General features: G+C 48.9%; 1 protein-coding gene across 4 annotated transcripts in view; it reads right to left on the reverse strand.

Moving 5' to 3' along the window:
* PECAM1 (platelet and endothelial cell adhesion molecule 1) overlaps positions 1-15774 on the reverse strand; it is a 55829-nt gene that overhangs the window by 15229 nt on the left and 24826 nt on the right. For 3 of the 4 annotated variants that reach the window (XM_067022204.1, XM_059046903.2, XM_067022205.1), the window contains exons 9-15: positions 12927-13214; positions 12197-12304; positions 11057-11084; positions 10277-10353; positions 8099-8152; positions 6988-7050; positions 1182-1238 (exon numbers count right to left, since the gene is read on the reverse strand). In XM_067022204.1, the coding sequence (XP_066878305.1) occupies positions 1182-1238; positions 6988-7050; positions 8099-8152; positions 10277-10353; positions 11057-11084; positions 12197-12304; positions 12927-13214 (675 nt within the window). The remainder of the gene's footprint in view (positions 1-1181; positions 1239-6987; positions 7051-8098; positions 8153-10276; positions 10354-11056; positions 11085-12196; positions 12305-12926; positions 13215-15774) is intronic. The other variant, XM_067022206.1, reaches the window with a different exon arrangement.

Genomic DNA, 15774 nt, shown 5'->3' on the forward strand with positions numbered 1-15774 from the left:
AATTCCCTTTCAAAGAATCCACTTAAGTAGAGGTTTGTTGTACAAAGCAAGATATCTGCATAGTGACTATTTTCCCCCTGGAATGTTTATGCCCTTTGGGGTTGTGACTTATTTTCAGAACTTAAAAGTAGTCTTTGTGTGAAAACAGACTCAGATACAGGGAACAAATTGTTGGTGCCAGAAGGGAGGAGGATGGGGGATGGGAGAAATAGGTGTAGGGAATTAGGAGGTAAAAAACCTACAGTTATATAAAAAAATAAGTCATGGGGATATGATATATCACATAAGGTATATGGCTAATAATATTGTAATAACTCTGTATGGGGACAGATGGTTACTAGACTTACCGTGGTGATCATTTCACAAGATATGCAAACACCAAACCACTATGTAGAACACTTGAAGCTTACATAATATTGTACATCGACTTGATTTCAATAAAAAAAGATAAAAAAATAAAAGTGGTCTTTGTGGATTTCATTTCAGGAGAATAGAATAGAATAATTACACAAAAAAATGAGACTGCTGGGAGCATCCCCAGTTCCGTGTCTGTTCAGTCCCAGGGAATCTCTCCGTGAGGAAGCAGTGGAAATGGGAAATGAAGTGGGGTCTGGGCTGAAATCAAAGGAAGCAGAAGCAGATCCATACACCCTTCCCCAAAGTCAGCATGCTCACAGAAAGACCGAAGCTACTGAACGTCTTCAAAGCAAAGCACTGACTTTGCCTACGACCTTCGGGAGCCCCAGTGCGCCAGGGCCCGGGTGAGGAGCAGGTGAGGCCCCTGGCTGGCACCTGAGGACAGGCAGGGCCACACTGCTTCTCTTGGGGTCAGGAGTGCCCGGAATGCTGCTGGGCATCTCATGAGCACACAGGGGCGCCAGGACACGCTTTGGTCCACCTGGCCGTTAGCTGGGTGTGAAGGTATAAGGTTCTGTTTGCCTGGCATGCAGCCGGCACTCAGTAAGTGTTCATCGACTAAATAAATAGTACATGTCACCCGTGGCCATTTTTTAAGGGTGGTGGGGAAGAGAGGGTTAACAACTCCGGTACAACTCTGGCACCCTTTCTGGCCGCCTCGGCTCCTTCTTTCCCCTGCCCATGCCCAAGACCCCATGGATGAGTTTGCGGGAAGTGCCCTCCCCGCAACCCCCGGCTGGGGGAGCTAGGGGGCCCTCACTCACCGGGGTCAGCTTTCCGGATTTCACTGTACACCGTCTCCGTGCCCTTTGTTCCCAGACCTGGAAAGGGACCAAGCACAGGTCAACAACTGCCTCTGGGCACCAGGTCAGCTCACTGCTGAAGAAGGAGAGTGTCGGAGGCACCCTAGGCAAGGCTGTACCCCACTACCCACCCCACGAGTGCCCGTCTCCAGGAGCCCCTGGAGTCCCTGTCACTCCTGAGCCCGGGCCATTTCCCAGCTTTAGAAGATCATGGTCTCTCCAGCGTCACTCTCAGCCTGAAAGTATGAGGCCAACAGGCCACTGTGGGACCCCTGGACCTAGGGGGCATGGACAGAGGTACCCCCAGCACAGACCTGTTGCCTCCAGCTCGGTGGCCTCACCCCTCTTCCTCTGCCACTGTGTCCCTCTGTCCAGCTGCTCTGCCAGCCCCTCCCAGGAGGCTGGGTTAGGGTGTCCCAATCACCCAAGGTCTGGGTTAGAGCCTGGGTATCATCTGTGACTCTACGAATAAGCTGGGACGCACTTACAACTCTAGACAACGGGGCTGCTTGATTTCAAATGTTAGCAAGCCGGGCCTCACTGCAGGTTGATAGAATTGGTCCAGGGTGGGCCCTGGGGTTGGTGTTTTTAAGAGCTTCCCAGGGGATTCTAATACGCAGACAGGGTTCAGATCCTCTGGTCTGGACCCTTTCTGAACAGCAGACAAGATGACCCACTTGGGGTGTGGATTACACGCAGAGGAGACTCAGTGGTTTGGGAGACAAAAAGCCCCCGTACAGCCATCTGTTTAAGCTGACGTATACACACAGGTTGTGTATACACACACGTACACACACTCATGGTGCGTCTGCATGCACTTACACACACAGACCCTCAGGATGGAGCCCGCCACTTCCCTCTCACCTGCACAAAGGACCAGGAAGCCTTACTGTAGAAAGGTGCCTGATGCTGTGTGGCCAGCATCCTCCCTCTATAAATTGGGAAACGGAACCCCAGACTGGGTGATGCTTCCTGCCGCCACGGTAGTGCCACGTGGATGTCGTTTTCCTCAGTGGCAGATGGCCAGGGCACGTACACGGATTCTAACTACACCAAGATACCCTCGACTCACCAGGGTCCCCTCTCTCACGCCCTGATCCTGCACACACCCCTCCGCTGTCTGCACGGCCCTCTTGCTTTGCCCCGTTCCTCCTCACCCTCCAAGCCCCAGGACAAGCTTCGCTCCTGCACTTGGGTGTACATACCCTCACACACCTACGTACTCCCTTACACACTCCCCCCTTCCCCGTGCCCTGGGCAGTTACGTGGGCTCCCACAGCACTTTGGGGACACTTGCCCACGACACACTGACATGACTTGTCCCCACAACCGTCTCCCCTGGTGGACCCCAAGCTCCTCTAGGGCGGTGCCTTGGGTCTTGGGCTCCTCCCGATCCCAGACTTTGCACGGCTACCTGGAGGCACCTATAAAGGTTTGATGGGACAGTGAAGACAACAGTCAACGTCACTGTGGGTGTCTCTGTCTCAGACTCCCAACCTTCAGGAAGGTCTTGGCATGATCAGCCTGAACCCTGAGGTTTTAGGTCTTAGGAGTAAAATCACGGTCACTCATCACGCACTAAATGGTCGTGGTTCCTACGTCATGACCTAAATGGCAGGAGAAAGCTTGGGTGGCAGTTCCGATAGACAGCTGTACTTGGGGCACCTGGGGTGCCAGGGCCTTGCAGAAGGCATCATAGTGACTCCCCCCAGGGCACCAAATAGCAGCTGGTACTCAGCAGAGTGGCTGAGATACCAGGCACCCCCTGCTGGGACACCCGCCTTTTTCTAAGAGGACAGCAGAGGCGCCCTCACCACTCTCCACTCTCCACGGCACCAGATCCGAAGGTGTAGAGGGAAGCTCCAGCAACTCCCCTATCTACTGGGGGCTCTACCGCATCACTGAGGGACTCTTTGCTCAATGTCAGGCATGGGCAAATCACTCGTTCAACGTGGTCCTAACACCTATTGTGTGCTGGGCACTGTGGAAGAGGAAAAGGTGACCGGGACCTGGTTCCAGCTTTTGGAAGCTCCCGGCTGTGGGGCAGATGGTATGCAAACAATGCTGTGGTAAACGCTCTAGGACACTGCATACCAGGAGTGCTGGGGGCCCTGCCAGCTCATCCTCCTTCACGATGGAAGCTGGGGGCATTGGGAGGGAATGGAGGGCAGGGAATGGAGTGAAGGGACTGGGTGGCCAAGCCTGGGGCCCTGGACACCCTTGGGAACTCCATCGCCCCCCAGGCACATAAGGGGTGGCCGGTAGACCTCTGGTCACCTTGGGGATGCTCTGACACCCTCTGGACCCAAGGAGCTGCACTCAACTCCCTTTCCCCTCCTAACTCTGTGTATCAGCCAGGGCAGCAGGACGGTTTCACTGTTTGGTTGAGTTGCCAGATTTGCAGCTGGCACAGAAGTTTCCCCCACTGCCCTCCTGGCTCCACGCGGCCAGGGGGACGGGGTTGGCCGCTCACTGAGAGTGCCCCTCCCCCCCGCTGCTGCTCCGAGGCAGCAGCTGCCTGCTAATGACTAAACCAGGCCAGACGGCTGTTTGTCTCTGCTGTCAGGGATGTTTCCGGATGGGCTTTGTTTTCGCTTCTGTTTTTCTCTGTTAACAGAGAAAGAGATGGCTTCAACGTCATGGGGTTTTCCCAGCAATTAGTCTCAAAGCAAAACATGCAGCAAACCGGGATTTAACGAGTTCCTTCCCACCCCTCCTCCACCTCCAAGTGACCACTTGGTCAGCTGCCAGCCACGGTTAGAGCTGGACATGGTCCCCATTCCTTCCTCCATCCCATCTGTAGAGGAGGGAGGCCTTGAGGACAGGGAACTGGGTTGGCCAAGACCAGGTCAAGTTGACTCACCACTGGCCCTGAACCCACAAAGTCTTGCCCTCACCTAGTAATGCCCCACTCCCCACCCATGAGAAAACAGGGGGACAGCATCCTGGGCCAGGCCGCTCTCCTCCACTGTCCCTCAGCTGCCAAGGAGGCTGGGTCCAGAAAACAACTTGAATCCTCTAGAAACTCTCCATTTCCATCCAAGTGACTTTCAGTCCAGCTCTGCCGAGGCCCCTGCAGCCCACTCAGCACCTTTGTGCAAACCGGGGAAAGGTGACCCGGCTGGTTACAACCCTGCGGGTTCAGAGCTTGGCAAAGGAAAGCACCCCTGCTTCACCTGGTCCCAGGGGTTCTCTTTTCCCTTCAACAGCTCCCCACCGTCAAGCAAGAAAAAGAAAACCAGACGCTGCTAACGTGGAAACATCCCCAAGGGAATGGAAAACAGATGCTTTTCCAAGGACAAAACCTTGCTTCCTTCTTCCTGCTTCAGCTTCCTTCAATCCAAAGCCTTGCAGGCCTCACGTACAGCCCTCATGACTCCACCTCGCCCGGGCCCAGCCGGCAGCAGGGTAAGGGTGGGGCCTGGCCCTCTGGGACAGGTATCAGAGCCGTGAGGCCAGAACCCGGGGCCATCGCTCTCCGCTTGAGCGCAGTGGGGCACGGAGGACAGTGGTGTTTCCCACACACACTCCGCCCTCTGCCCTCTTGCTGTGCTTCCCCTTTCCTTCCAAGTCTGAAGCCCCCTTAGGAGGAAGTAAGCTGTTACCTGTGGGATGGCACCCACGATGCACGGGGATGGAGGGGCTCAGGCTGGATCAGGGAAGGCCGGCGAGGGGCGCCCTGAAGTCCCGTCGGCCAGAGCCCACCCACGCTTGGTTCTGAGCACCAAGGCCCCTGCGCTGTCTCCCCCCGGGCTCTCAAATTTAACCCAACCGAACCAGGCTCCCCATGAGCCTGCGCCTCCCAACTGCAGGCATCACGACCATCCATGCGGTTGTTTGGTCAGGAAACACGTAGTCATTCTGTCTCTCCCATCCTGGCCACGAACTTCTCACCCAGTACCGCGGTCTGTCTGTAACGTATATCCAGAATCTATCCACTGCCAGCACTTTGGCTCCATCCTCATCCCCTCTTGCCTGGTTTCCATTTTTGTTCCCTTTAATCCATCCTCCACACCAGCCACAAGGACCGTTTTTAAAAGAAAGAAGCTGGAACTTGTCACTTTGCTGCCTAAAGGCTTCCAAAGGCCCCCAGTCCAGCGAGACTAGAACAAAAAGAGAACCCCAGCAGCCCCGCAGTCCCTGGGCCCCGCCTGGCCCTCCCAGCTTCATCTGCCTCCACACCCTCTCGCTTGCCCTCTCTGCAGACATTTAAGGACCAGAAAGAGTCATTTAAGGATCCTTTAAGGTCTCCTTTCAGGTCTTTCAATGAGCCAAGCTCTAGGCCACCACCCACTGTCCTGCCACCCCTCACACAGGCCTTCTGGGACCACCCAGCCAGAAAAGGTATCACCTTTCAGGCCTTCCACCACACCCCACTCTTCCTCCAAGTTCTGACTCTAACCTGATACTATCTGCTCATGGGCTCCTCGTTTTCCTGACTCCCTCAGGGGCTCCACCTCCACGAGAAGGGGACCACTTATGTACCTCTGCTGCTTGCACTGGGGCTGGTCCATCATGGGCCCATACTTCGCTAACCCAACAAGCAAATCACTTTACCGTGAAGTAAAGAGACAGAGAACTGCAGGCCGGCCGTGGCCCCCAGCCCTGCCCCGTCCAGTCTAGACTTGGAACTGGGACGCCCTGTGTAGTGGTGCAGATCAGGCAGTACCAACTGCAGGGGCCATGCTGACTGCAGACTAGGGGCATGGTGGCCCTGTTGTGCAGCACCCAGCCCCAGGGGCTATAGGAGACAGCCCTGCCTGGAAGGTTCCATGGACACATCTGCGGACACTGTACCTGGAACCGTGCTAAGCAAGGGAAGAAGGAAGGAACCCCAAACTGCTTCCAGATCATGGAGCAAGAGGTGACAAGAGAACGCCATCACCACGTGGCTCTGGCTGAGGCTACACAGGCACGGTCTGCAAAGCAGCCCCGGGCCTGCGAGGCTGAGTGGACGCAGCTTGGCCTCAGCCTCGGCAGGAAGGGGGATGCACAGCAACAGCCCTAACGAGCTTCCCAGCAGGGCAGGAAGGCTCCGGTGGCTGCTTCCTTTGTGTGGCAGCCCTGGGGGAGCTAAGGAGGTTTAGGAGGATGTGCGTGTTTCTTTTTTGTGGTGCCCGAAGCAGCTGAGATTGACGTTCTAGTGCTTGCTGTGGACTGACCCACCCTGAGTCAGTCTCCCCAGTGCAGGACCAGAGCTAGGGGCCTTCTCCAGGCCACTGTGCCCAAGAGAACCACACACATAAAAACAAAGCCTGAAGCATAATGATGGTGACACTGTTTACATGCAGAGGGAGTCTGTGCTTTCAAAAGCCTTTATCCAACTGTCCCTTTAAATAGCCAAGCCCTTTCATCCCCTTGCACATTTCATTTATACAAACTCAGTCTGCAAGCAACTTTTTAAGGAAGGTGCTGGATTGGGGCAAAGGGGCTACCTCTGGAAGGATGCCCAAACACCCAGGAGTAAGGCTGCCTGCTAAGAGTCTCTCAACAGACCCATTTCTTAGCACTTAGTAATTGCTCAATAAAACACAGCCATCATTAGTAGTATGATAAATAATAATTAATGAAAATTTACACCTCCAAACCTGGGTGGGTGTCACTGCTCCTGCCTTGGGCATGTCCAGCCTGTCTGTCTGCTGACCACCTCCCTTCTGAGTGATGAGGGTGACTAGATTCTTGTCTGGGGGCCACAGCACAGCCCACCGTGGCATCTACACCCAAGCAGACAGTAAAACGTGGGGAATCCCTTGAGTGATGGTGTTACCTCTGTGAGGCTCAGGGGCGGTCACTTCCACTTCAGTGTACTCCACGTCCAAGGTCAGAGGCTCTGCTCGAAAGAACCACAGCAGCCTGCGGTTAGACAGAGTCTCCTTGGGGGGGTCTCAGACCACAGTAGAGATTTCTATTCAAGTGATTGAAGAAGTCTGCATTTTAACGGGGAAGCTGGATGCAGGCTGAACTCCATGCTAAGTGGGCGAGAAAACTCAGGCTGGGAGAGGTAGTGAGGAGGCCCGCACTCCCGGGATGTGGAAGGACCCCCCGGCTCAGGTCCCGCTGTTAACACAGCATAAGGACTTGTAAAGCTCATTAGATACAGAAAACAGCCCGCATCGGCCACAGCAGTTAACTATAGAAGCCTTCTCCATGGCCACAGGCACAGAACGCTTTCTCCAAGATGGAAAGGATCTCAGGAAATGGGGAACGGGGTCCCCAGCCTCAAACTGCTTTGAGAGTATGAGGCATACGCAAAGGAAATCAAGTTACACCCAAAATGGAACTTCCTGATTCAGAATCGGCTACTAAATAAGTCAGGAGGATCTCCCTTCTCTTGGATAGTAGAGGCACAGGTGTTTTTTAATATAGCATTACTGCAAATCATCATGTTGTACACTTTAAACTTACACAATGTTATATGTCAAGTATATCTCAATAAAGCTGGCAAAGAAAGTGTTAAGAGGCTGGGGTGGGAAGAAGTACACAGGGTACTTTAAAGGTAGTGGAAATGTTCTTTTTTTTTTTTTAAAGGATGATGGGTATGCAGTTATTTATTGAATTGCTATTGTTTGTATTTTATACATAACTTATAAATATTATTTTGTATCTACTAAATGTTTAATAAAAATGAAAAATACATGAGAAAAAACAAAAAAAATGAAAAATACACTATAAAAAATAAAATAAAATAGCACTGCTGCTTATTTTTAACACAAGTAACAAGAGACACTAGACAGCATCTTTGGAGAAAGCAATAGCCATCTCCATTTAAGAGAGACGAGGAAATATCCACAGGTCTTAACAGCTTTTGTTCTTTTCCTAAGGGTCTTTTATATAAAAGCAAAGGTTTCTAATTTTTAAAAAGTTAGATAGATAATTACCTTTATTTTCATTTAATGGCTTCATTGCATGATTTCCAACATCTTCATTGTAACCTAGTTGAAAAATAACAGGATGAGTGACAATGGAATTCCTACTTTTCTATATAAATTTTAGAAAGCTCAGTGCCACTAACAAAAGGAGTCAAGCCCAAATTCTTCAGTGCAGTCGGCAACCAGCAGTGTATCTGGAGTCCGAATACCTTCCTGGTGGCCCTGGGCCCCATCCAACCCACTGCCTGGCCTCTTTCTAAAACAGGTATGATGCCCGCCATCGCATGGGAGGGACACAGCTATTCATGAGTTGTTCAAAATTCAGAATTGTTCACTAGAAGCAAGCTCAGAAGAAATTAAGCTTAATTCTAGCAGGGGCGAGCCAGTGACCACAAACATGAAGGATACTAGTGGACCAGTATCCTTCAGCTGGAGAACTGGACCCATGAGAACATGGTTTAAAGATATTGCAATACCTCCAGGCTGCCACCTGGGCAGGAGCAAAAATTTTTTGATCTTTTTAATCAAGTTGTTCTTTATTAAAAAGAATTCTTACAAGTGTTACAAATACTACTCCTGAAGAACACATGGTTTTCCATTCCATTCCATTATGTATTTACAAATCACTACTGTGATTACTAACATATATTTATAAACTGAAATAATCCATGCAGAGAAAATATAATAAGAATTGGAGTATTTCTTGCATTTTGGAAATTTGCAAGGAAATTCTATTTTAATATGTCTTTATCAGCATTTAATTTAGAATATCATATCTTTGTTCTTATGTATAAATACAGATTACCAACAGAACCCACTTTATACCACAAAGAGGTATTTTCTCTATAGCACTGGATTACTTTTTGTTAAATATTCACCAAACTTTTCTGAATGTAGTTTCTTCCATGACATATTTGCTCTTTTCTCTTTATTGGCACATTACTCTTATTACGACAAATGTTTTACTTTTTAAAAAGTTTATGATTCAGTACTATAGGAATTGCTCATTTCTCAAAAGATTTCTCAGGAATGCCCTGTAAAAAGTGTATTCTAAAAAGTTTTTATTTTGTGTGACACTGTCACAGAATGAGAAAAGAACATCAGGGGACTTCCCTGGTGGTGCAGTGGTTAAGAATCTGCCTGCCAGTGCAGAGGACACAGGTTCGAGCCCTGGTCCGGGAAGATCCCACATGTTGTGGAGCAACTAAGCCCGTGCACCACAACTACTGAGACTGTGTTCAAGAGGCCGTAAGTCACAACTACTGAGCCCACGTGCCACAACTACTGAAGCCCGCATGCCTAGAGGCCATGCTCCACAACAAGAGAAGCCACCACAGTGAGAAGCCCGCGCACCACAACGAAAAGTATTCCCCCACTCGCCACAACTAGAGAAAGCCCATGCGCAGTAACAAAGACCCAATGCAGACAAAAATAAATAAATAATTTTTTTTTTTTTAAAAAAGAAAAGAACATCAGTGTTTAATTCCCAAAACTGTCTGGGACAGAACTTTTTGTGTGATGTAATCACAGCCCCCTCTGGGAAACAGACAACACCCCTGCTAAAAGGTGTGAACAATTTTCTCACAGACCTAATGGGATTAAGCACCTGGGATTGGCTCCCCACCCTATGGAGCTGACTCTCAAGCTGTGATAATTCTCACAACCAGGTATTCCTTTATTGTACCACTTTTTTTTTTTTTTTTTTTTAATGCCTCTACCAACAGTGAGATCTTTAAATTGGTTTCCCACCGGGGCAAGTTTGAAATGAGACTGCCTTGTGTTTGCAATAAATAATTCCACCTGAGAAGATGTTTTACCAATGCCTTCATCTGATAGCTGGTCTCTCTCTTTCAAATGAAGAATGATTTCACTTGCACAGCGTCCAGTGTGTGAAGAGAACCCACGTGGGTGTCCACAGCATTATAATTATTCTCCACCTTTCATTTCTTGGGATATGTAGAAGGTGGTGAAATTAGAGCACAATGTTCTGCCTTTCTTCTTAAGCTTTTGTTTTGCTTGTTAGCTCACCAACCAATGACTGATTAGATTAAGTGTCCCAGCTTGAAGCCAGAGTTTCCCTTCCAACTTCACCCCACCACCCATAGATTCTGCTTCTCAGAGGGACAGGAGAGTGTAGAGCAAGTTGGGAAAAACTCTTTTAACAACTGCACAAAACCATGACGGTACCATAATGCCTGTTGGCTTCAGTACTGGGATCTGACAACGTCTTCTCATTGTTGGAGTTCAGAAGTGGTGCTGCTGGCCTTAAATAGAAAGTAAAAAAGGAAAAAGAAATAACATTTTTTTGGCTCTAACTCCAAACCAACAAAATAATCAAGGAAAGAGCATGAGAAAACCAGGAAGAGTTTTCTGAAGTGAAGAAAGTTTTACTCTTTCATTTGCAACTATTGCTTTCTTCAGCTCTATGATTATTTGACAAAAACCTTTTTGCTGTTGAAATAAGTGTCCGGGCCAAAGGGCGCACAAACATGAGGCGTCCCTTATGAGGTGAATCCCATGTCAGGAGGCGATTCCTCATCCTGTGCTATCGTTTCTTTCAGGAACAGAACGATAGTTTCCATGCTTTGGGATTTTAGATCTCAAGAACAGTAAAAATAGTACAACCATTTTTAAGGCAACTCTATTCCGTCAAGTAAGTAAAAAATTTTAAAATTCCATCTACCATTATAATTTCGTAAGGAAAAGTGTAGACAGGACATGACCTCAGAATGAAGCCATTCCTTCCCATGAAGGACAGTTGGCAATCTTCCACTGAGACACAGACATACACACACTCACACACACACACACACACACACACACACACCTTCCTACACCGCTCACACCCAAGGTCCTAATTTTTCTGAGTTTGCCAAGAACCACTGAACACTTCCTAATGACAGGAATCCCTCCAGACAAGTCTATCCACACCCATAGGACAGCCACCCCTCTTCCAAGTACACTGACCTGGACATCTCCACCGGCATCTGCTTGGCTTTGAAAGACAAAGAAAAGAACCAAAGTCAGTATAAAGAACCCACAACCATATCAGACAGGAACACTCATTTCAACCATATTTGACTTGTTTGAAGATTGAGTACCCGTATAAAGAGAGAACAGGAAGCCAAATATATTCGCACTTTTAAAAAAAGGAAAACAAACAAATAAACGAAGCAGGTCTTCTCTTGGTCTTATACCAAGAGATTTCACAGCATGTTCCCTGAAATTTGACATTTCGACTGTTTTAGCCAGAAGCAACTTCCCTTCATGGAATGTGACGGAGAGGAAGACAACAGCACAGGAACCAGATGAGCCAGATAAACGGGCAACTATCTCTTTGCTTCAAGACCATCTCCAAAAGTAAAGGTTTAATCAATCCCCGTGCTTTTAATTCCAAATTGGCCTGAGGCCAAGGCCAGACTCATCCTTAGGACTGTTTTCCCAGGGGGGCTGCCCCTTTCCTGCTTTAGGAAAAAACCCTCCTCAGCCCACCTGTCTCCTCCCATCCCAGGCAGCAGCACCAACCGGGATAAGCAACCCGCCTTATCCCCCAAAAATGTTTGCAGACTTTACCGGTGCTGTGACCTTTTGCTTGCATCTCGCTTAATTGACTCTGATTCCTGAGCGTCCATGGGTAATCCTGGCTTCCCTCCACACACGGCTAAACCCAAGCACAGGGTAGAAATCGTGGCACAACCAGAAGATTAACCGGGTGGCATCCAGCGTGTGTGGGTGTCTCCACTCACGCCCAACTCTACCAACTGTAGGACTAGGTGTCGCCAAATCCACATGAAGGGCTGCTTCTGACCACATGTAGATGCAACATCCCCCCAAATTCATCTTTTCTGGGGAGCCCAACCAAGAAAGCAATTGCTTTCACTTTTGCCTCGCTAAATCCAGGGGCAGTAAAATCTCCACACCCACCAAAGCCAAGATCTTCGGTTATCAAGGTGTCACCCCAGGAGGAAAACGGCTGTTGTCAGGCACGTGTCCTCGACTCTCGCCGGAGCAGAGCACTGGCCTCCCGTGAGGCTGAAACCCCTCACATCCGTGACAGGTTCCCTGGCAGGGCAGCCTGTCAGAATGGAATGAAAGGACTGTGCTCACCCTTGGCTTTCTTCAGAAAATAGCATCTGGCCCCAAGTATCAAGGTGGTAATGATCACTCCAATGACAACCACTGCAATAAGTCCTTTCTTCCAGGGGGCAAGATAGACTGGAAGTGTAAAACAATTTTAAATATATCAGTTTTTCCTCTGCCAGCAAGAAATAATATCAGGCCTAAGCAGCAAATAAGACTGATTTTTGTATCCTTGTAACTGATGTCTTTCATTGAGCATCTACCTCTGAGGGACTCTGTGTTCATAGGAGGGGCAGAAATAGTTGTTTCTGCTATAAAACGAGTCAGTGATGGTCTGAAAGGACCGTAGGACCGAAGAAGACTCTTCTTAGGGTGTCTGTTCACCCTTCCTCGTTCTCCATAAATCACCCTCTGCCCACATAGGTGGGCTCCTCTAACCGTGTCTGTTCTGCATGACCCACTCCTCTTGACCACAGGTGGTCCATGGGCACACATTTGACCCAAGCTGGTGTCTCTCCACCAAGAATTTGTAATTAGGACTGTGTGAAATACTTCTAATTCCTTATAATAATCAATTCCTCTTTTATACTTAATTTGAGTGGATTTTTATTACCTGAGACCAAAGAGCCTGGCGAATGTGCTGGTCCTTTAACCCTCAGTAAAATGCACTAAACTCCCACCCACTTCCTCTTACAAGTGCTTTTCAAGCCTTGCCCTTGGAGCTCACACGACATTTTGCCGTTAGACCTCGACTCACCTCTGACCGTCAGGGTGTTGCTTTGGAGGACATTTTTGGAGAGATTGGCTCTGTTGGAGGCTGTGCAGTAATACTGTCCCTCCTGTTCCTTGCTAGCCTTTGGCTTGTGCCAAATGGCCTGGGTGTCATTCAAGGTGACTTGGTAGAAGGGTTTGCCCTCCTTTTCTTTGTAAAACTTGTATGTGATGGGACTGGATCCTTCATTCACGGAGCATCGAAGCACAATGGGCTTCCCAGACTCCACCTCCTCATTCAACAGGATAGAGAGCTTGACTTCATCCACCGGGGCTGGAAAGCAGGAAAGGGATTAGCACTGAGAAGTGGGAAAGAGGAAGAACATGACACGGCCACGGGTCAAGACCAGCATCTATGACTGTGACTCAGACTTGGACTTGGCGTTTAATTCAAGTCACTTGTGTTATCCCACGTTCTTCACAGTTCCTCCCCCGATTAGCCCAGAAGGGCAGCAATGGACCCCTCCTGCCCTCATATATTGATTAGACACAGGATGCTAGGGACACCTCCCTTCACTTACCGCCTCAAGTATTACTGACCACTTAGCTTAACTATAGGATTAACTTATGTGTTCTACTAGGGTCTGTTCTGAGTGAGTTTGTGTGTGAGACTGTGTCTAAGGGTGTAAGTGAGAGTGCGTGTGTGTGTCTGTATGTGATTTCTCTCCCTCTGCTTACAAAGATGCATGGCAACCCCAGATCTTATGAGCAAATAACCTTGACGCACTGCCTTCTCGAGCTCTTGTCCTGTTTCTCTCCTCCTTTGAATAATCTAAACCAATTGCCTTCATGTCCTCATTTCCCACTTTCTTGTTAGCCTGGAAACCTGACTTCTAACCCTCTGCTTCTGAAACTGCTCTGTATCTCTGGTTTTGAAGAAACTCAAAGATGACCTGACCCCTGACTAACTCATCCCTGAGCTCCCTGCAGGTCCAATCCATGGTGGCTGTTCTTCCCGTCTCCCCCTCCTTGGCCTCCGTATAGCTCTCGCCTGTCACCCAGCCCTTCCTCTGGAACTCAGCTTTCCCTGGGCTTCTGTGAAGCCTCACACTCTGACTCTCTTACCTCCTCGCCTGCCACTCCCTCTTTATTTACCATTTTTTCTTCCGTTTGCCCCTTAAATGTGGACTTTCTGCAAAATTCAGTCCTCAGTTTGCCGTCTCCATTCTCGTCTTTGGTGATTTCATCTACATTATAGCTTCTATTTGCGAACTTAACACATACACCTATAGCATTTAATGCCTAGATATATAGCTCTAGTCCAGGTTACTCCCCTGAGTTCCAAGTCTTGACTTTTACCTGCACATTTCCACTGAGAAGCCCTGCCAGCCTCTCATTCCCAGCAGATCCAAGAAGAACTACTCATCTTGCTCCTAGAGACAGACCCTTTCACTCCATGTTCAACCATTGAAATTCTGATCCTAAACTGTCTTCCCAAGTATGTTCCTGCTAGTGTCAGAATGAACCGATCGGCAGACCGGCATCTGATTTATGAATCACCCTCTTGTGAGTGCAGGGCGTGGCCAAGACCATGGAGCTGCTGATCCAACGGAAGGGAGCCCCAGGCCTGGGATGGGATGGTGGGGGTCAAGCACAAGGGCAGACGCCTGGAGGGTGCAGCGTGACCTGACAGCCTGTCTTCTTGTGAAGCACAAGGGGGTGGTGGCAGGCCAGGCTCAGGAGCCAGACTGCCTGGCCTCAGTTCCCAGCCCCACTGCCCACCAGCTGTTTATCTTAAGCCCTCGTTGCCTCATCATAAAATAAGGATGATATTAACATGGGGCTTACATGGCTATCGTAAGAATGAATGGGAATAATTTACTAACAAACTTCACACGGGGCTCGACGTGTGGTCAGAGCTCAGTAAATATTAGCCACTAATACTGACTCACTTCAAACCAAGAGTTTTACATGGGCTTCTACATTAGCTTCTTAAGGTATTGGAAGGTCTGAAGTCCCCACTCCTTCTAAGTGGTAGGACCAGCAGGTTAATCTTTCCAAGACCTCATTCTCAGCATGCCCTCCTTCTCTCTTCTGGCTCTTCACTGCACACAGGACAAATCCCCAACTCCTAAGGCTGGCAGCTGATGCCCTTTACAGTTAGGCTCAGTTACTCTACCAGTTTATATCCAATGACTCTGCATTCCCAATCTTTCTTTCCAGGCATCTGACTTACCCACGGCCTTTAGAGCTGCTCCATGGAGCCTTCTGATCGCCTATTTGACTAGGCTGGGGACCATCTCTAGCCCTCTCTGCCCACCCACTGTTGAACCCTGGCTCCTGACCCAGCGCTCCCAACTCAAGCTAGATGATATCTTTCATGCCTTAAACTCCTATCACCATCATTGTAAGGAGAGTTCGTGTGACAATTAAACATGTGTTGCCTGGTAACACTTTTTTCTATATTTGTTTGCACTGTTATTCAAATATATTAAAATGTTTCTTCACTATTCAATCAGGAGATCCTGTGTTTCTCACTATATCATTGAAAACAAAGAATACGTCTTCTTTTTTTGTATGCCCTACGGCATGAGAGGCTTAATATATATTGATGTTAATTTGAAAAGTATTGTTTCTCTTAGGCTATACATTAATAGTAGGAGGAATCAGGGAGTTCCCTGGTTGCCTAGTGGTTAGGGTTCCGGGCTTTCACTGCAGAGGGCATGGGTTCAATCCCTGGTCGGGGAACTGAGATCCAGCAAGCCGCACGGTGTGCCCCCCCCGCCCGCTGCTCCCCCGCCAAAAAATAGTAGGAGAAACTACTGTCCAACTCAAGATGTCCACATGGCACGTGTAGACAAGCAGTTATTAAACAAAAAGGAGGAGGATGAAGA

Source organism: Kogia breviceps, chromosome 19 (genome assembly GCF_026419965.1).
Source record: "Kogia breviceps isolate mKogBre1 chromosome 19, mKogBre1 haplotype 1, whole genome shotgun sequence".
NCBI lineage: Eukaryota > Metazoa > Chordata > Mammalia > Artiodactyla > Physeteridae > Kogia > Kogia breviceps.